The sequence below is a fragment of the Falco naumanni genome, chromosome 1 (assembly GCF_017639655.2).
Source record: "Falco naumanni isolate bFalNau1 chromosome 1, bFalNau1.pat, whole genome shotgun sequence".
In the NCBI taxonomy this organism is placed as follows: Eukaryota; Metazoa; Chordata; class Aves; order Falconiformes; family Falconidae; genus Falco; species Falco naumanni.
The window spans coordinates 27,745,787-27,767,651 of record NC_054054.1 but is presented as its reverse complement, the minus strand read 5'-3'; the positions used below and the strand labels follow the sequence as shown (position 1 = coordinate 27,767,651).

The 21,865-nt window shown below is 37.7% G+C and overlaps 1 protein-coding gene across 2 annotated transcripts in view; it reads left to right on the top strand.

The window, feature by feature from the left end:
• NWD2 (NACHT and WD repeat domain containing 2) overlaps nt 1-19,981 on the top strand; it is a 58,487-nt gene extending 38,506 nt beyond the window's left edge. For both annotated transcript variants that reach the window (XM_040587784.1, XM_040587793.1), the window contains 4 exons: nt 9,685-9,888; nt 11,711-11,855; nt 12,156-12,745; nt 14,314-19,981. In XM_040587784.1, the coding sequence (XP_040443718.1) occupies nt 9,685-9,888; nt 11,711-11,855; nt 12,156-12,745; nt 14,314-18,249 (4,875 nt within the window). In that variant the 3' untranslated portion in view covers nt 18,250-19,981. The remainder of the gene's footprint in view (nt 1-9,684; nt 9,889-11,710; nt 11,856-12,155; nt 12,746-14,313) is intronic.
• The last annotated feature ends 1,884 nt before the right edge of the window (nt 19,982-21,865 follow it).

Here is a 21,865-nt window from a genome sequence, read left to right as displayed (position 1 = left end):
TGAAGCATCAAGTGACTCCATCATCATTTTCTTCTTACACATTATGTCAGGAACGTTACTCACAGCAAAAAACTTTCAACCACGTGCACCTCATCCTTCCAATCCCAGTCAGTTTTCTTACAAGGTAGTTCAGCAGCCCTTTTTGTGTTTTTCATGGAACTAAAACCAATACCCATTTCAAGTTTCTGAAATACGTATAACCCCCCCAAGCCCTCCCTACCCTGTGCTTCTGCAGTGCCTCCAGGGAAAAAAGGAAGAGAGAAATTAGGCATGGCTTTGTGAAACAATGCACAGCAAAACATCTCAAGACAAGGAACATAAATGCCTGTCCAGGCAGGTGGAAAAAAAAATCTATTTCTCAGCACGAGATGTCTTTATTATGCCTTAAGTTTTCTATTCACTTCAGTAATTTCAATTAAAAATTGTATTCTTATTTTATGTTTTGTACAGTCAGCTGAAGTTCTAAAACTAAATCTATTTACGCTTAAGCTTCAATGAAAGAACTGAGGTATGGACACTATTATTATCACTAGGTATGGAGAAACATCAAATGAAAATGTTTGATACTGCTCTATGGTATCATTTTCCCCTTAAAAACTAAACAGGACAAATAATGTAAAGCAACAGACCCATCCCTGCTGATACATAAATACACAAGTTCTTTTGCATATCAGCACTCAAAATAGAAAAGCTTGTTTTGCAAGCTATCGTTAGCTTCATTTTAGAGATAGGAAATCTAAGACAGTGGCAAAAGCATCAGGAAGTTACCATTTTCCATACTGAGATGAAGCAAATGTGGAAAGAAGATTTAAGAGATTTGCAGCAGCTCTGACATTCTGTCTACTAACTTGCACTGCCAATGGTTGTAAGATAGAACAAGAATGTTGTTCTGAAGGCACTTCGACCTGTACGTCCTAGAAATCACAGAATACATTTTTGTCTTTTTTATATATATATTTGATTTCTAATGGAAGTATTCTGGGGGGACTTAATTCCAATGCAACATAACATTTGTCCTTTGATCACTACCATGAATAGGCAAGAAAAGCAGTCAGATGTATTTAATTGAAGAATATTTTCTCTGAGCTTGTATCAGGAGGTCCTCACACTGTACTGTATTGTAGCTAGAAGTAAAAAAAAAAAAAAAAGAGTAGAGGCAGCTATTTTCAGGACAACTCTTGGGCACCAGCTACTCTGGAACTCCAGCTTCCTAAAACTTGGTTTAGATTAAGTGCATTATTAAAGCTTTTTCCATCTTGGTTTCTGTTGTTCAGCTCCGTTCAGTTTAATGGCTGCGAGTTTGTCCTAACAAGCAGTTAACATACATACTCTATTGAGATTTTCAATTAATTCATATATTTGTTTTTCTTCTTACTGAAATCATTAGTACATTGAAAATAAGTAAATACAATTTTCAGGTTTCAATTCAGATGATTCACTGTCGCTTAGCCATTTGCATTTTTGCTTTGAGTTTGAGAAGAATTGGCTGTTGTTCCCTTAAGGAATAATAATAATAATAATAATTTTTTAAAAATTAAGTAATAAAAAAGGGACATTCTTTTCTGTTTGTTTCTGATAGCAAATTCTCAGTTTCGATTCAAATCATATTTATTTCTCAGAAACGAGGTTCCAGCTAATCCTGTTATTTTGGTTTTCATTTTTTTTCCCAAAAATATCTCTAGTTGCATCTGAACATCTCATATTGAATAAGTAATTTCTATAGGATACTGTTAGAACAGAGTTACAATAAACTGGCAATAAACAAAAAAGGCCTATAGTTATACTAAATTTCCTTGAATTAGATGTTAAATATAAGGTCTTTAAAAATTTTTATCCTGACCATTTGTTCCAGCGTTTCAAAACATGATTTACCTGTATATTTGGTTATGTCAGTTAAGCCCACATCTCTGCAGACAAGGAGGGTAAACACATGTACATGTTACAAATTCTGCATGCCTTCCCTGACTCTGTTGTGCCACCTAAGTAGGTTCACACATGCAAATGCACTGTGTAACCACCTCCGAATTCAGTATGACAGGACACAGAATGTAACCACTATACATATAAAATTAAGGTTTGAAAAGAATGGAGCATTTCGTTAGTTATGCTGAAATTATTCTGTTTTCCATTTGTACATATATATATATATCAACTGAATGAAATTGATGGGTATTGGCATCTGATTATAATAAGTATGCTTTTTAGACAAAATATTTAGAAGAAAATTGAGGCCTTTTAAAACTGGTGTTAAATAGAAATGTCAATCTTTTATTTGTATTTTTTCTTTATGTGTCTTTTTTCTACAGAAATCTGATCTATTACGATTCTTTTTATTAGCTAATAGATACATTACATTAACATCACAGTAAGCAGTAGAGCAAAAACCATGTTTCCATGAGCAAAATGCTATTTGACTGAAATGTATGGCTTTAAAGAGGAAAAAGGTTTTTATTTCATAAGAAAGATTTAGCTACCAGAGGAAGGAAGCCTAGAAGTGCAGGCTGAGGAAGCAGGGAGTTAGGTGTCGAGCCCCACAATTCACAGAAGGCAGTGAAGAGCAAGTGACCACAGGAGAGACAGGGATCCAGAGGACTGACTTTGTAGCCCTTGGTTAGGGCACTCATGCAAACTGTGGAAAGATAAGGTTCATGATCCTGCCCCAATTAATATTGAGTTACTTATACAGTGCTGTGTGATTTCTTGTACAGAAAGGAGCTGCACTAGTAGGAGCTCTGACATACTGCTGTTACCCAATCATTGCTGTCCAGAAGCCTGATGAGTAGGGTAGTATATACCTGGTGACCACAGACTTGTCCTTTTTCCAGTTCAGGAGAGATTTTGAAACAGGCCCCTTGCTTCATGGATGAGCTCCGTTATTACCCACCTGGCTCTAGATTATGACCCACTAGCTACAGCCTGCTCCTCACCAGTTTTCTGCTTCCTGGTGAGGGGTGACATATCAGACAGCAATCCACAGTTCCCATGGGGATAGTGGAAGAACACCTCCGGGACATCCGTGAGAGCAGCATTTGCCAAACCCTGGCAACAGATAAACATAATATCCCAAGGCATTTTAAAAGTACTTAAGTCCTTACAAGTCAAGCAGCTGCTGAAGAACCATTTGATGCATCTCAGTGGCACCTGAATGCTGATGCTGGGTGCCTGCGGGCAATTTTCAGCCAAAGCGTGAAGCATTCCCTGCATCTTCAATAACATGAGATACTCTTTCTACTGATAGAGCTGTTCTACTTTAAGTGATCTCAGTTTAAGTTTACATTAATTTAGCAGGCTGAAATGTGAGTCGCTCAGGACCTCATTCACAAGTGGGCAGGGCTTTCCTCCTTCAGTATTGAGCAGTTTCTGTAAGAAGGACCAGGCTGTGAATTAGGAACAGCTTCCACTACCCAGTTATAACTAACCACTGCGTACCTGTCACGGCTCTGAATCCCTGCCCAGGCTTAATGCCCTGCACGTAATTCCTGTGTCAAATGGGGACAACAATACTCCCTAACCCATCATGGATCTTGAAAAACACAAATTGTTTAAGGGGTGCTCAGATCTGGACACACAGAGGTATCTTAGCTTAAAAAATTAATTGTGGTTAGATTTTAACTCCTTCAAAGATGATTTCTTGAGTGCTTATGCTTCAAAAAGCTGGCAGTCCAGGACGGCTCTGAGAAGAGGCAGAGAGGACATATGTATGCGCTTTAGTGTCACATGTGAAACTTCACAAAGACCAAGAGGTAAAAGTAGTAGGACTGATTCCATGAAGTCCAGCAAAAGATCATTGGATACAACTACAAATCTGTACTTTCAATGAATCTTCAGCTTTCTGCATTGGCAAAACAGAAAAAAACTTGTTGTTTTCAAGTTGACAGGTATCTGAAATCACTTCAGAAAACATTACAGATCTGACTTTTCAAACTACTTGGTTTGCAGATGTTAATATAGAACTTATTTTTAAAAAAAACAGATAAATTAAACCAATTAATAATGAATATAACTTGCTGATATTTGACAGCATGTTTTTTATTAAAATTACCACTAAATATCTTGGAATTAAATATATCTAAAATTTCAACTTGTTCTGTATTAATATAAGGTATGGTATTGGGTTTCATAAACATTTCAGTGGTGATGTCTGAACTAATTACATGACATGCACTATGAATCTATCATATCTCAAGATCAAATCCAAATCTTGTTAGTTTCCTCCTTTTGGTCATTATTGTGATTATGCCTATAATTTTAGTATCTTTCCGCGCCAAGAATATTACAACAAAAAAATATTTCCCATCTTGATTGAAACAGTAAATTTTTAATCTTTATTTAATAGTTACTTCACCATCAGGCTGAACAAAGCTAGCAAGACTACTGCTGAGGTTGCTCTGCATTGATTTTATAAAGTTTTGTTAGATACAAATGGTTGCTGAGGGTTTTATACATGTTTGTCAGTCTGGTAGCTTTAAACAGTTCAATCACCTTCAGTCTAATGAATCTTTAATTTGTTGTTTTACTATTAAAGGAAAATGACTCATCAGGTGGGAGATTTTGATTCACGAGTCTGCATATAAAACTGTCTCTTGGTACTGAACATAGTGTAAACATTACTGTTCCCTTTAAAAATAATTTCCTATAATATTCATAAAAATGCTGCAATGTTGTTATCACAAATTGAAGTTTTGGATTATTGCTACAAAGTACTGTGGTATTTTTCATAAAGGTCTGAAATAATGGTAATGTTTATTTGCAGCCTTAGTATGAAACAACATGAAGATTGTGAGAAATTGTATTTTCCTTCAATTCTGTTGCTTCATTTTTCTTCACTTTTCTATGAAGAAATCTGCGTTTACTTGAATGTATAAGGAATATGGAGACAGAGCAATTTCCAGAGGCTGCTGCAAACCTCTGGCATTGATACAGTTTAGACACTGAAGCCCCTGGAGGGAAAGTGCAATTCAGAGCTTCTTATTTAGGCCTCTAAAGGTTTGAGTGGTTTTGTAGTACCCTGATAGACTACACTTACACAGCCAGATATAAATTTAAATATAATGACACCAAAATTGTGTAGGGGAGGTGGCTATTCCCTGGTACCAGCTAGAAGGAGGTACTTTCAAGCTTCACCACTGTGTCCAGACATGGGAAGGTGTAGTTTTTCACAGCCTGGCCACGCAAATGCACCCATCCTAAGGCTGTCATGTAGCGTTACAAACAATATTTTATTAAGATTCCAGCAAACACATATAGTCTGTTTATAGTTTGTTTTTTTGTGGTTTTTTTTTTACTAGTGACCATCGTTAATGGAAAACACGCAGTGCTTCTAGAGAAAGGTGTATTTTGGTGAAGAACGGTTCCCCAGAAACCTGGTGTGTTTAAGTGACATAACCTAGCATTTGAGCACTAGTGCCACAGTAGAAAACAGCGGCACTTACTCAGCATGCCTCCTGCTTCCAACATTGGGGTGTGATATAGCAGTCCTTTAGAAAAACAGTGTCAGTTACTTTTGTCCTCTCCAGAAAAATGAAAAGGAGTTGTGTTTCAATACCTCAGTTAAATGGCCAGTGAAACTGAGCTGTAGATTGAGGCTAGCCCAGTGTTATCAGAAAGCACAGAAATAATTCCATGAAGAATTTTCTACCACATAAAATATTTACCAGAATATTTATCAAATGGCTACAAGAAGTCAGGTACTAATACCAGAACCTCAGCTAACTTTTTGGGGGGCACTGAGAGGAACACAGCTGCAATGCAACATCTGGGATTGCCTTGCTCTAAATGACAGACCTGCTCAGCACAGTATTTATGACTTGCTGGTTCTACGTGTGTAAACAATTCCCTTCTTCATACCAGTGCTGTTCTTTTTATTCCCTGTCATGTTCCTATTTCTATTTCTCTTTGTTTACTTGTCAATTATTAGAATGTATTAGAATATCAAAGAAACCAACTAATTTAATTAGCTTTCTGAATGCACATATTGACCAAGTAGGTGCCACAGGTGTCCTCAAAATCTGTTCAGCTTTGTCCTTAACTTTGCTTTAATTGCAGAAATGCCTAAGTTTTGGCTAAAACATGGAGTCCTTGTTCACATCAGTCACATGAAGCAGTATTCCTGAGTTAGGCAAATTTCAGAAGTATACTCTGGGCTTGGCCAGCTCATGCAGCTTCTATGAAGGACTTGTACCACAATCCCTGCAATAGTTTTCTGGTGTGCAGTTGGCACAGTTACAGAAGACTGGTCAGCACCATACTGCCTGCTGTTCCCTGAACAGTTCTCAGGAAAAAAATACATGGCAATGGGGTGCTGGCATGGCCTCTGCAGCTTTGCTTTTGCCTTGATCCAAGCCAACTTTTTCTAAGTTCTAAAAGCAAATGCAAAAAAAAAAATGTAAAAAAAAAAAAAAGTAAAAAACATTTATATCTTTACATGATATTCAGCTGATGTGTTCCTTTGTTGGTGTAGCTGTTAGCTGCAGGCTTTCCTAAACACTAGATGTCAACAATAACAAGCTAGACTCTGTTTTCACTTTGCAGTGCAATGTATATTTGCTCAGACTTCTCTTTCCTCCACACTTCCTCACTCCTTTTCTTCCTAGCACTATGCATGTGTCATCTTTTAAGATTAACCTTAAGTTTTCCATAAACCACAAACAACCAAAATGAGGAGAAAGACCTCAAAGCAAAATGATACAAGGTTTATTATGTTGTTTATTAAGATTTATGGATATTCACTGCCATCATCCCAAATGGAGGACACTCTTCTATCTGTGTGATTCCTCTTCTACATGTGTCTATTCTTCCTTCAACTAATGCTGGACTTCTAGTAAAATATTAGCAATGCCATCTCTAGCAAAAAGATACACCATGCTAATGTCCTCTATTGTTTAACTTTTGATTTTTTAAAAAGTGAAGGCTTTCAAATAATATTTGCATAGGCCTCCATTTAATTTAAAAGCTCATGATACAGTCATCCACAGTGATTCTAGTATTCTGACTGTGTCATGCTCCTTTTTATTGTGTTTTGCTCAAGTAGCCAGGAAGATGATCCCTAACACAAAATTATGTACATAATATCTGTTGCAATGACAGATAAGATACAAGAAAAAAACATACATCCTTTCATTTTAAAGTACTGCTGTTTGTTATTTACCTATAGTACAGTGGAGAGAGAAGAGCACAAACTGTACCAGAGAAGCAGAAAAGTACACAGAATAATTCCAAAACAAATTTAGATGATTAAATGCAGTACATTAAAAACAGACATTTTAATGTTGACATTTTAGTATTGTTAATGAAGGGCCCAGCTATCAATCTTTGCTCAGGCAACTGCCTATTGAATCTACTGGACTTCAATTCAGAAAAAGTGTAGACAAATGAATTTCAAGTAATAGTTGCTGTACAAGGTAATAGCAAAATCTGCATAGCAGAGCTCCTCTGAGAGAAATTTATGAGATTTCTACTTCAAGCTGAATGTGCAAAGTCTTGCAGTTCAGCATGGTATGAGTTATTAGCCTCACTCGAATAAAGAAGGAAAAGAGCATTATATTGTTTAACTTCTGCAGCTTCAGAATTCCAAAATTAATAGAGGTCTATGAATAGATTAGAACAGTAAAAACTTTTTCCCTGGTTATCTCATTATGTGAAGCAACATAGCTCTCTCTGTGAGGGGAGTTACTAGTTAGAATGACCACACAGAAAAAATAAATTCATGTTAGAGAAATACTGGATCATTTCATTAAAATTATTATTATATAATTCTAGTTACTAAACACATTTTTTCCTTTCTTCTGACTCCTTGTTGTGCACCCTGAATGAAGCTACTGTGGAATCTGAATGGACAGCCAGGCAAAACCCATCTTTCCCCTAATGCCTCTCTATTGGAGCAGCTTCTTGAAGGACTTGGGTTCTGGGACTTGGCAGAGACTGGAACCTGAACTATATGAACTATCACAATTCCTACATTCCTTCTTTTCTCCTAAACAGTGGACAGGCATTGACTTGTTCCTGTCTGCCAGCTTTTTGTCACTACTCCCCTGTTGGAGGGTGTCAACCACTTGTCATAAGAGCCAGCACTGTAGTTCATGTGAGTTCTTCCTGATCTGCTCCAGGCAAAAATCAGGCAGATTAGTTTACACAATGTGAACTGTGGTCCAAGCTAACTGAGGTGGTTTTGCCTAAAAGAAGTTAGGAAGTGTTCACGTGCACTGCTCTGACATCTCTGCTCTGAAGCTGCAGCACCTAGGGATGATTTGCTGCTTGAGTACCTTCTGCCAACATAGCTGGATTCAGAAAAGTGGTCTGCAGGTTCACACTTTTATAATCAGTGAAGCAGGCTTCATCATCATCAGTTATTGATTTTCAAGGTTTAGTTACAGCTGGAAGAGTTTAAAACAGCTTCTCATTATGATGAGTGGTTTAAAAATAATGAATATTTAGATTTTTATTATTTACAAACAAGGTAATTTACATTTTTAGAGTGTTACTGTATTTGCATTAGCATTACTTTACTAAGAGGTCTTTCTGATTCAAATCAAGATGCTGATACTGTTGGTTCCTCTCCATATTAAGTACTCCTTCTCATTAACTCATAAATCTTTACTGAATATGTTTAAATGAGGAAATAAATTAAAAAATCCTATTTTAAATGAAGTAGGAATTCTCACTGACTTCCTTGGACTAAGATTTGAATGCAGAATTAATCTGATGATCACAAATTTGAAAAAAAATTGTCAAAAGAATGTAGTAATATCCTATAACTATCTTCTCTAAAGCTGAAGAACATTACAATTGTATTTTTATGAAATATTTACAGACAGCAAAATACAGAAGTAAATTCAAAAAAAGTGTATTCAGAGCATCACAACCAGTATTTTAATTCTCATTTTTGAAAGTGAAATATCTCCTGTGCCACAGTTTATAAATGAACTGACTTCCACAAACCTTTACCTGTATAGGAAATATGTGCATTTAAGTACTAAAATGGGGTTTGATCCATTCCTATTTGGTATTAGGTCAAAACTGTTTTCCCGTGCCCCCACTGTTCATTCAGTGGACAGCTACTGGGGCAAAGACGTTGAACGTTTTTTGCAACAAGTGAATATAATACAGCAAAGCAGCTTGTGGTTCTGTAACATTGATCCTTGGTATTGTTGGTATAAGCCACATCTTTAACAATACCAATAGGAGCTGTATGTAACATCATGTGAATTTTTATCAAAGAGAACATAAAATCTTCTGTTCCATTACTGTGGGAACTAAGAATAAAGCCAAGACATAAAGAATCCAGACATGCATCTTTATCCTTAGTCCAGGAAAAAGGATTTCCACATTCGCTTTTGCATGTGAGATTAATCCCAACCTGTGACTAATAATACATAAGTCAATACTGTGCTAACTATGTTGGGTGGTTTTTAATTACTTGTTTTGAATGCCTTTGTATCTTTCTTGCCATTTAATATTATGAAAGACAATGCATCTACTTGAAATTTTACTAACTCATCATAGTAGAATACAGCTCAGTACAGTACCCTTAACAGTTATTCAGCTTACACTGTATGTTTCCCTTCCTAGTAATTTCAAAGTCATTAAACTAACACCACACTGATTTTTATGAAGTTCAGATCCTGAGGAGGGTTTTTGCATAACTAAAAAGAAAAAATTAATCCCTACTTTCCTGCAAATACACAGGGCCTATTGGGAGAGAAGTACGGGAATATCCGAATACCGGGGGAAGTTGAGTCAGCAGAATTTGAAATGATCCTGGATGCTGCTGTAGAAGCCAAGCTAGAGACAAGGATTTTAGAAGAGTGGTACTGCAGGGATGAGAATGCAGTGCCACCAGCATATTACCTCAGACCAAAATCTGAAATGCTGAAGAACTACCAGAATACAGTAAGTCATAGTCACCTCCTTACAAAATTCTTCTCTATTAATTACAGTGGCAGGCAGTCCTCAGGGCCAGGCACTGGCCGCTGTCTCTGAATTAGCTTCTACAGTTCTGTCCACAGCTGGGCAACTGGTGCTGTGATGCTCCTTTCCCATACGTGAAGGGAGCAGCTGCAAAACACCAAGGAACATGACGGGTCATGACTCCTGCATTGATGCACTCTCTGGTAACAGCTAGAGCAAGTGGATTTCAGTCATTCATGACTCATTGGGGCTAGTGGGACAGTTGTACAGATTTTTTTTCCCTTCTCTGATGTTGGAATAGGGAGAGCTCAGGATCTCCTGCCCTGATATTGTGCTTTTGCTAGATTTCAATGAACAGGATTTGCAGAGGAAATACACACTTTCCTTTCTGTCCTCATACAAGAAAGCTTTTTAACAGTCAAAAAAGTGCTTAGAGCTGTCCTGAGGCAGATCTCATATTTTCAGCTTATTAACTGTATTCTAACAGAAGATTTTTGAACACTGTTAATTATGATTTTCAAAACAGGCATTTATCTTTAACCAATGACAATAAAAACTGCATATTACCCAGGGCTCAGTTCTACCCTCCTACATATCCAATATACCCAAGAACAGATTTCAGTGTACAAAAAAATGAAATCCTTAACTCACTTTGAGTGCTTACTGTATTAACACAAGAAAAATTAAATTAAACCATTATACTGCATTCATCTACCATGTAACAGAATGTTTTTTTCTGTTGCATGAAAAAAACATTGAAAACATGAAAAACATAGACACAGAAAGAGTTTTAATGAGTTGAAGACAGTATAATGTGGCTAATTTTGAAGCAAGTTTAGTAACTTCACATTTTTTTGCAAATGCCCACAATATCTCTTTGAATAAAGCTTGGCTTTTTTGTTATTAAAACTTTTTACCTTTCCACAAGCTACTGATACACAGGAGTGAGTAAAAAGACATAACTTAAAACTAATGAGAGTTTCATCTCATAAACTTACCAAAAGTAATAAAAGATACACAGCTCTGAACATGACAAAGAAGGGTTGCTAGGGAGCTTATCCTGGAGGCTGCCTTTTTTCCTATTACACCTTCCAGGAAAACTGGAGACCCCTTGAACACTTCACCTGCAGCAAGTAATGCAGCAGTGACTACTAGCTGCCTTAGAAAAACCTCCATTGTGGCACCTGTGAGATACCATCAGAAAGGATTAGTGAATTTATATTAAAGTCCCTCTCTGGTGACTGTAAGATTACTGTTACTATAGCAATGAGTGAATGAAAGTAATATCACATATAATCCTGTATTTTTCAAATATGGAAGCTAATATTAGGTCTTAATTACAGGTACCAGGAACCTCATTTTCAGATCCAAATTCAGATTTTGAGATCCAATGTATTATTAATATTATTATTATTATTATTGTTGTTGTTGTTATTATTATTATTTCTTATTATTAAATGAGCAATAATTTTAGCAGTATTGCTGCTGCTTTATTATCATTATTTCAGGTTTAGTTCTCAAAACCCTTTTTCAATAAAGGTACTGTTGGTCTTATTCCTGAAAAATATTGCATTAGCTGCCTACAGTAGGAATTCAGAAAATACTCAAAGTAGCAAACTTTCAGAATTCTAAAATGCAATATATTATGATTATCTGCAGTATAAAAAGTGAAGTCTTACTCATTTATTTTTAGTGTATGTGTTTCTGTGTAACCATGGCATTTATGACCTTCAATGTTAGACTTTTACTTTCTGAAGTTGTGTGTGTATTCCAGCTACTGTTTAACTATGGGTATTTTTTAAAGATGGAATCTTCTTCAAACTCTGTTAATGAAAACAAATGGCAAGATATATCAGAAGAGATTAAGAAAATTTTTAAGACTGCTGTGAAATTGCTGTATGAGAAAGGAAAAATGAAACACAGCCAAGCAAAGAGATATCTTTCCTCTGGTAAAGTTCTCACTATTTCTATATTTTCATTTATTGTGTTTTCTACCAACCTTTCCACAAACAGGAAAATGTACTTCTGTCAGCATTTCTCATGTAATTGGAGAAAAAAAAATGTTCATTGTGCTTGCTTGAGACCAAAACCCATATGAAAGCACCCAGCAATTTTTCTGTGCTTTTTCTGTGTTTTACAAAAAATGGATGCATTCATTTAAGAGTCTGCATGGTGGGGGTGGGGGGATGTTCTTGAAGTGTTTATAAAGAAAAGTTAACAGAGACTCTTGTGTTCTCTTTCCAACCCAGCTATTGAAGATGAACTTGATTTTGCCTTGGGTAAACAAACACCCGCTTTCCTAAAGAAGTGTGTTTGCTACATTCGGAAAATTGCCAACATTGAGCGTTTTGTTAAAATTCCAGAGATGGGAAAATACATGGATGTGGTGCATACAGCTGGGAAGTTTCTACGAGATCCTGAAGCCCATGAGAAACTGATCAAGCTCAGGGATGAATTCATTCCTACCATCGTCGCATCATCCAATCTGAGAGTGTACACATCTGTCACTCACTGTGACATGAAACTGGGTTACTCCCAAGAAGTGGAGAACCATTACATTGAAGGACTCGGTAAACAGTTCTATGAAGACATGATTGATATAATCCAAGCAACAGTGCAGCAGAATTTTGACACTGAGACAGACTTGCTGTACGATGAAGTTCTTCAGCACTCATCGCTATGTAAAACATACTCCGCTTTTTATGAATATAGATGCGAGGCACTAAACATAGTTCACAAGTACGTTCTACCTAGCAAAATAGGACATATTAACCCTCTTATCATATATGGAGGACCATGCACAGGGAAGACTCTTTTATTAGCTGAAGTGGCGAAGAAGGTAAATAAATACCTTACATAATATGGTGATGTTAGGACTATTAGTGTGTAAAGGCCAGCTTAGTTTTCATTCTTCCTTTTATCAACAGGCCTGATATCAATCTGTAATATATAAATTAAAAATAAAAAGTATATTCTTCATATTATTGTACACATATTTCAAAAAATACTTACCTTTCAATAATAGTATGTGCTTAGCCAAAATTTCATCAGAGCTTTTAAAAACCTAAGAGGAATCAACATATTTTTTAAATAACAACATGTATTTCAGAAGGATCTCTTTCCCTCTTGTTCCACTGAGGTCCTACCAATCTGAAACCATCTAAACATCATATGCTGGTTTTAGTCTTAATCACAAATACAATATGTCTTTCCAAGTCATGCCATCTTATGTTCTCATCAGAAATTATTCCGGAATTAGTATGATACACTTGCTACAAATCTATCTGTAATAACCCGCAAAAATACCTGTACGTATTTATCTGACGTATGCTGTTTAAGTCATTGAGCTGAGTACTACAGGGAAATGAGTGAAACACTTTGCGCAAAGCAGGACCAGTTGCAGAAAAGACCAAGCTGGCATCTCTAAGCCAAATTCTCCAGCTGGGAGTCACAACTTTGAGTTCTCTGCAGGGTGCTCAGGGAGTTTAACACAGTGGGCTGGGGAACAGCTGTTTCAGCCAGAAGGAAATGGAGAAGGGTACAATAATGTTTAAAATCCCCTATCTTTCCCAATTGTAACTTCCTGTAGACTCACATTAGTTGCATATATGAAATAGGGATTTGCAACTCAAGACCTCACTGCAGATCTGGGTATATAAGTTAACCTAGAGACTCTGGTTACACTTTTAAAATATTCTGTAATAACTTAAAGTGAGGTTAAAAGACTGAGTAAGAGAAATGAGTGTGTCAGCCTGCACAGAGAGGACTTAAAGCCATATTCCTCACTTGCTTAGAGTACGCTAACCAAAAAATACAGCAAGAGATACCTTTTATCCTTTGTGGCAGCACATAAGAGCAAAAGTCACAGGCACACCAAGACAGAACTGTGGTCCAGCAGAGAACTTCTGTGAAGGTAACCAGCTAGTAAAGGGCAATCTGTGCTCTGATACCTGTCCTCCAAAACCATCAGGGCACGCATTTATACTCAGCTGGGAATCAATGTTAAGTTTAGGTGGGAAGATGGTCTGCCTGGCCAAGGATGACATTGCTTAGTGTCTAAGTCTATTTATAAGAGAATCTACCTACTGACTTCCAGAAGTGAGGCACAGATTTTGCAAAGAGTGCCCTGAGATTTATGGACTACATTCTACTCATGTCCCCTTAGACGTAAGCCTGTGGATCTGGGTCTTAGTGTTTTGAGGTATTACCTGTGCTAAACAAATATGGCATATGATATGAATTTCATTCAGTGTATGTAAATCAAGCCTACCTTGAACTCTGCCAGTAAAAGCATTTCCATTCAACAGTAACATTTAAAATGTTTATGTACATACAGGCAATCACTTTTTATAAACTCTGTTACTGTGTTTCATTTTGATATTAACTACATTATGCTCTATATTCTAGGCCTATTCCTGGTTGCAAGAAGAAATGGGACCAGATTCTGACCCTGTGGTAGTTATAAGATTTTTGGGATCCACCGAAACAAGTACAGATCTGAAGAATATACTTCAAAGCATTTGTGAACAATTAGCAGTTAACTATCGTTGCCTCGTACAAAGTTACCCAAAAAAGATTCATGACCTTCGGGACTTGTTCATAAATCTCTTGAATGAGTCTTCATTCCACAGGCCACTGGTGATAATATTTGATGCCCTAGAACAGCTAACAGATAGTGATGATGGTAGGAAGCTCTGGTGGCTTCCCATTCACCTTCCCCGTTCAGTACGGATAATTTTGTCAACACTGCCAAACAAGCATGGGATCCTGCAAAAACTGAGGTGCCTTATTCATGAAGAAAATAACTACATTGAATTGACTGCAAGGGACAGAAAGATGTGTAGCCAAGTACTAAAACATCAGCTGCTGCGAGTTAAAAGAAAAGTAACATCAGGGCAACAAATCTACGTCAATGAAGCATTCTCCAAGTGTACACTGCCTATGTTTGTGAACTTAACCTTCAGAGAGGTCAGGAACTGGAGATCTCACAAAGATGTAGATGAGTCCTCCCTCTGCGTCACTGTCCATGAAAGCATAGAGCAGTTGTTTTGGTCACTGGAAAACAAGTGTGGATCAAGACTATTGTCAAGAGCACTTGGCTACATCACGATGTCCAAATCTGGCCTAAGTGAAATGGAACTGGAAGATATTTTAGCTCTTGACAACAGTGTTATGTATGAACTGAGTGAGAGTGTCAGAGAAAGTAACCCACTGAGAATTCCATATATATACATTGCAAGGCTTAAGGAGGGCTTACAGGGGTACTTAATAGAGCGACAGGTGAAAAATGTAACACTGTTGCTTTGGGCAAATAGGCACTTGCAACTAATTGCCCAGAAATTGTACCTGCAAAATGAAGAAGACTTGCATGAAATGCACACTGTCATGGCAGAGTATTTCCTTGGTGTTTGGTCAGGTGGACGAAGGAAACCTTTTTACAGTAATGACCAGTATCTGAATGGTTGCCCTGCCCCTGACAGTAGAGGCCTGAATGAGGATGAAAAGCACTACGTAGATCAGACTGCTTTTGACAGGCAGGCACCTGACCAGCCATGGGTCTTTCAGTGTAATCCATTAGAGCCTGATATCTTTTTTATCAATCACAGAAAAATGACAGAGCTTATTCATCACTTGACACGATGTGGAAGAACAGATGATCTTCTGTACGGAGTCATTATGAACTTCAGCTGGCTGTACACCATGATTAGAATAGGGCAGTTTGATAAAGCACTTTCTGACATAGAACTGGCTTACACCTACTCTCAAGAAAAGGAACTGAAATTTCTGGCCAGTACCCTCCGCAGTATAAAGTTCAAAGTAGTAAAATACCCAGGTTCGCTCTCTGCTGAACTGCAGCAGAGGCTTCTCCCAGTAGTAAGTTCATTGCCCAAACTCAGACATCTCCTCTTAGAATGTGACAAGGATGGACCAAAGTACTGTTCTATTGTCCCTTTGCATTCCTCCATGGATGTGACTTACAGCCCTGAGCGCCTGCCGCTGTCATCCAGCTGCATGCACGTCATCGAGATTCTGCCTACTTTTAATCCCAGTACAATTATTGCTGCTTTAGAAAATGGCTCCATCAGCACTTGGGATGTAGAGACCCGCCAGTTACTAAGGCAGATTACAACAGCTCCATCTGTTATTTTAGGCATGAAGCTTACTAGTGATGAAAAGTACCTTATAGTGGCTACAACAAAAAACACTCTTTTGATATACGATAACATAAATTCCTGTCTTCTGTCTGAGGTGGAAATTAAGGGGACAAAACATTGTGGAGTTGGGGGGGGCTCCAGTTTTATAAACGGATTTACGTTATCAGTCAACCATGCGCTTGCTTGGCTGGAGGCCAGCAAAGATGTTACTGTAATAGATCTGCTTTACGGTTGGCCTCTCTATCACTTCCATTGCTGGTATGAAGTGACCTGTGTGCAGTGTTCTCCAGATGGAGTTTATGCGTTCTGCGGACAGTACTTGAACACTGCGACCATTTTTCACTTGGGCAGTGGTGAGAAACTGGCCACTGTGACCTCTGAATTTTCTGGTGGATTTGTGAAATTCCTTCTCATTCTGGACACCGCGCAAGAAATGGTGATGGTAGACAGTGAGGGTAGCCTCTCTGTTTGGAATACAGAGGAAATAGCGAATCCCCAGCTTACAGATGACTTTGACTGTAGGAGAGAAGACAGTGAAGTTGTCAGCATAGAGCTTTCTGAAGACCAAAGTGCAATTTTAATTTGTAAGGCTCTCAGCATTGAACTTCTTGACACTCATGTGTGGAAGGTGGCTGAAAAGTTTAGAGCTAAACACAACGAGCGCTTCATCTCTGCCGTGTTGTCCAAAAACGGCAACTGTATAATTGCTTCAATGGAAAATACCTCAGCCATTTTTGTTTGGAGAAGAGATACAGGACAGTGTATGGCAAGCTTACAGGAAATCTCAGGAACTATAGTCAGGCTAATTAAATCAAATCATCATAACATGCTGCTATCCTTATCCACCAGTGGTGTCCTTTCTATTTGGGATATAGACATCATAACTGCTATGTCCAATATTGACAAATCTGGCAAGCCTATCCAAAGACTGGTGTTGCCAGCCAGAGGTGAATTAATATACACATTGGATGGATCAGATTCTGTCCATAAGTGGAACTTCAGCACTGGATTTATTGAAGCTGTGTTCAAGCACGAAGGTATCGTTGAAAACTGTGTGCTGACCTCTTCTGGAGAGATTATGGTTACATCAGATGATAAATGCAGCCAGTACGTATGGCACACAGTTAGTGGTGAAAATATCTTTCGCATTAATGGACAAAAAATCTCGGAGCTAATGATTACTCATAATGATCAATTTGTAGTCTCTCTCTGTGAGCAAAATGCATCCAGAGTTTGGCGACTGGCTACAGGGCATAGAGTTTGCAATATTTTAGTTGCCTTACAGAATGCATTTATAACAACTGCAAATACATTCGTAGTCGGAATGGCGAAGAATAAAGTGTTGGCAGTGAGTCTCTGGACAGGCAGTATAACCAAGAAGTTTTGCTGTGATGATGGTGCAAGCATTGTGGATATTAAGCTGATACCAGACTGCCCAGATATTGTAGTATTTATAACATCTACTGAAACTGTGAACATCTGGAGCCTAACAGAGGAAGTCATCTGCAGACGTGTACAACTGCCTACCAATTTCTTAAAAAATTTGGAAGACTTTGAAATATCCCCAAATGGGAAGCTAGGAATTATAACCCGTGGTGATGAGAACATCAATGTGCTTGATTTATACAGTGGAAAACTCCGTGTGGTTCACGCTCCAGGTGTCATCTGGCGGCAGAGGCTGTCTCGTGATGGCCGCTATCTTGTGTACATCTGTTTCCGCAGTGAAGAAGATGATGACAATGGTGCAGTCTCTAGCTTAATTGTAATGAGGCTAGCGGATGGCAAAAACATCGGTGCCTGTTCTCTTTATAAAACTCCCACTTTTCTTGCACTCTCTCAGAGACATTTAAATATTATTATTGGATTTGATGATGGAAGTATAGGTACTTACACTGTAGTGGATCGAGTTGATGCTGCACTGAAAATCAAAATTGCTACTTCAAATAGCCGTCAGATTTTCAACAATACAACACAGGTGATTAGGCCAAAATGTCACAATTACAGCTTCAAAGTGACTGCAGACTGCATTTGGAGGGAATCAACAGAAGTATTTGCAAGGGATAGCCCCATTACAGTTACAGAGCCTGAGGTGAGTGAAGCAACACCAACCAAAAAACACAACTATTGCTATGAGAAAGTGTGCTCAGCCATAGATTGCAGAGGACACAGTTTTGCTCCTGACAACTGAGTAACCATCGGGATGATCTTATCTGAATAACAGTATACATGCATAGATTTGTCTTCTGAATTCACGTAAAAAACAGTGCATTTCTTGGAAGACAGACAGAAACAGCAGAGGGCAGACCAGCTGTTTTTTCCTCAACAAATATTCTTACATTTATGTAAACATAAAAACAAACGTAAAGCAAATGGGCTGCAGGGTTTTTTAATTTTCGGAATACAAGGTTCAGTCCAGGATTTCACCAGGGCCTTGATTAAAAATTTCTAGCAATACTATCAAAATTGTTATGCTATTACAGAAGTTAGGTGATCTTATCTGGGATTGACAAACTGTTTTAATTAGAACTAAAGTTCCACGTGATCAATGAGAAGAGTCAGACCACTATTTTATATACCAAGTCGCCTAGATGGGTCTATAGCTAACAGCCAACTTTATACCCACTTGCAAAAATGTGTTTTTCTGCTTGATGGTGCAATGACAAGATGTCACCTGCCAACCTGGAACACTTGATACATTCCATCATCATTTAAATAATACGTACTACTTTTTTTTTTTTTTTTTAAATTGGGATTAATCTTTGGGTTGAAAGTAGTAGGTGCCAGTAGCTGCAAACATGTCAACATGTGAGGTGATAAGTATTTGTTCACCTCAATGAATGGACTGAAAGATTATTTTTTTTAATTGCATGCAGGGATTTCAGGTTTCTGTATTGTGATAAAAATGAAAAATCTAGGTCGTAAAAGGAATATAGGATTTTGGGTTTTATTTTTGGTTTGGGGAATTTTTTCGTCTTCACAATGTGTATTAGTATAGGTTGTAATGAAAACTTCTTCAAAAAGAAAGGGCGTTACAAATGAACAGTTAAACATATTAATTTTTTTATGTTAAAAGGTTGCTATCCATTTTGTTGTCAGAAAGTCTAAAGGATCTCCTATGTCCCCAAAGTAATTTAAATAGAAAGTTTTCAGACATACCATGTATTAGTCTCGATAACATTTGCCTTACTATCATTTCTGTTCTTTCTGATGATAAATACAGATCAGATGACCAAACACTCTGGGACTGCTTGTATATGTGCTGAAATACTCCACTAAATGTAAAGGCTGTCCAAAGGTCCTTTACTGGTCCAATTTGTAATGGGTTTTTCTTACTTCCACATACTTACAAGCTTCACTTTCTGCTTTAGAACTGTTCTGAGCCTTTTTTACAATTTTACCAGTTTCAAGGCAGAAATTGTGAAATAATGAGAAATGCTTCAGAAAAAAAAATTTGTTTACCCAAGTAAAAAAATAAAACAAAACTGGTCAACATCTGAAAGGATAAGAAGATTTTTCCCTCCTTACATATCTTAAAGATAGCACACCTGTGGAAATATTTTCAAATCATTTAAACAAAACAGTTTTATTTTTAAAATCAGAACGCCATGCCACAAATTTTCAAGAAATGAATGCTAAGCTAGAATTTAATGTAGTGTGTGAATGTTCAGTGTACAAGCCAATATAGTATATTAAGTGACTTGAATGATTTTTCCTAAATTGTTTGCAACCAATAGATCATATTGAATGTTTTTATGTAAACTTTGTATTGTTGGGAATACCTACCCAATCAGAGATTTATATTTTCATAAATGTCAAATTTAGTTAAATTTTGTTACAGAGTTGTTACATTAGAAATCTATTGCAGTCTTCAAACAATATACAGTCTTGTGTATGCATTGTTTGTACTAATAAACTATGGAAACAGACTTGTGTGTCCCCCTTGATTTCAGGGAGATTTCAGCCTGGCAAAGGGACACAAGGGATTTGCAAGTCCCATTAGCCTGTATTTAATTCATTCTTAAGGGCTATAGTCATAAGGGAACATTCCAATATTTTTCCCACTTTAGTTAACTAAATCAAGCATTCAAAAACCAATGAGATTCACAAAAAAAAAATGCATGCTTATATGCTGCTTATGACTAGATTGCATACTGCCATTATGCAAGTCAACATTCATGAAGGCTTGTATAACCTACCCAGTGGAAAGCACAGAAAAGTTCATTGAGCACCTGAAATCCCTCTCCCCTTCAGACCTGTGGAGCTATGGGAAGGGGCTGTGGGATCCACACCTCCTGGGATCCTGTCCTGAAGGTAAGCAACTTCCACCTTCTTTCAAACACTGGGTATGACTCACACATTTCAGCCTTGAATTCCTTGCACATAATCTGCATAATGTTGGGAAGTTATCTCCCATCTGCCAGGAGAGTAGCTCAGTTTGGGTAGTAAAGGAGTATAGCATAGAAACAAAGCAAAACACAGAAACAGAGAAATGTTCTTTGTTTTTGGGCACCACTACCAGGACCTAGCTGGTCCCAGCTCAGCTGAGTAGCTTATAGAGCACCCAAACTTGCTTCTCTTGTTTTCTGGCTCAATGAACTTTGGTCTTCTGCACAGTGGCACAGCTTCTTGGGGCTGGAGATAGTCCCCAGAAAAAGAGAGGATTGATCTAAATGTGAGAGCAGTCTTGCCTTCATCTCAGGCCAAAGAAGGAATTAATTTTAGGCCTTGTCTAGTTTGTTAAAGAGTGGACTGACATATGAAAGCAGTGATGCTCTATATAACAAGCCATGGGTGTTCTTGTCCTGCTTTGAACCTTAGTCTTTTATGTTCTAATCAAGGACAGCAAGAGTGGGGCAACACTATTATTTTTCTTAATTGTAAAACAGTAAGAAAGATGAACATGATTACTAATCCACTTAAGACCTTCAGCCAAATGCTGGGTTCCTTACCTCATTGAAGGATGCTGTTTAAGTCCTGTCCCTCCTCATAGTTTATAAACTATCTCATTCAGCTTTCCAGATTTCTGAATCTATTTCTCATGGGTCAGACTGCTCACAGTGAGCCTAAGCAGCAGACACAAGTTTCTGAATGGCATTAGACTGCACAGTGTCCAAATACTTGCTACTGCAAGAATAAGCACTCCATAGCCCCTCACAAATCTGTCTCCAAGTACATCTGTGTAGTGGTACAGGGACAAAGTAGTTTCTGTAATAATAAGCCATCCCTAATGGCTCTATCCCTACACAGGAATACAGCAATTTACTTTCTTTTAAGGAGTACTATTTGCATATGCAGAACAAACCTTTTATTTATTCTTTATATGAAGTGCATCAATAAACAGGCTTAGATAGGGTCCGTATTTTCTGACATAGAAGACTCTAGGAATAGGCTGTAACTGCAAGAAAGCTTTAGAGGGGAATTAGCCGGAAATTCTTTGGCAGACAAAGGTAAGCCAGAGGTCAGCTAGAAAAAATATTTTTATCAGTCATTTCCTTTGTACCACAGCTGGGGAATGCACGGCCCGTGACTTTATTTCATACAGCCTGTGGCCATTTGACTTTTTTCACATTATTATCAGATAACATCAAAATGTAAGTTAACATGTAGCCTGGAAAAGGCATTCAGAAGGCATTCAGGTTTCAGTGGTTCACCAGCCCTGATTTCTCCTTGCTGTGTGTTCAAGCCCTGTGCATAAACCTATGGAAACAGAAGTTTTAGCCATCTAGCAAAGGGAATGTGCAGCAAAAAACTATCACTAAAATGGCATTCATATGCAGGGGGGACTATTTCAGCCACAGATCAAC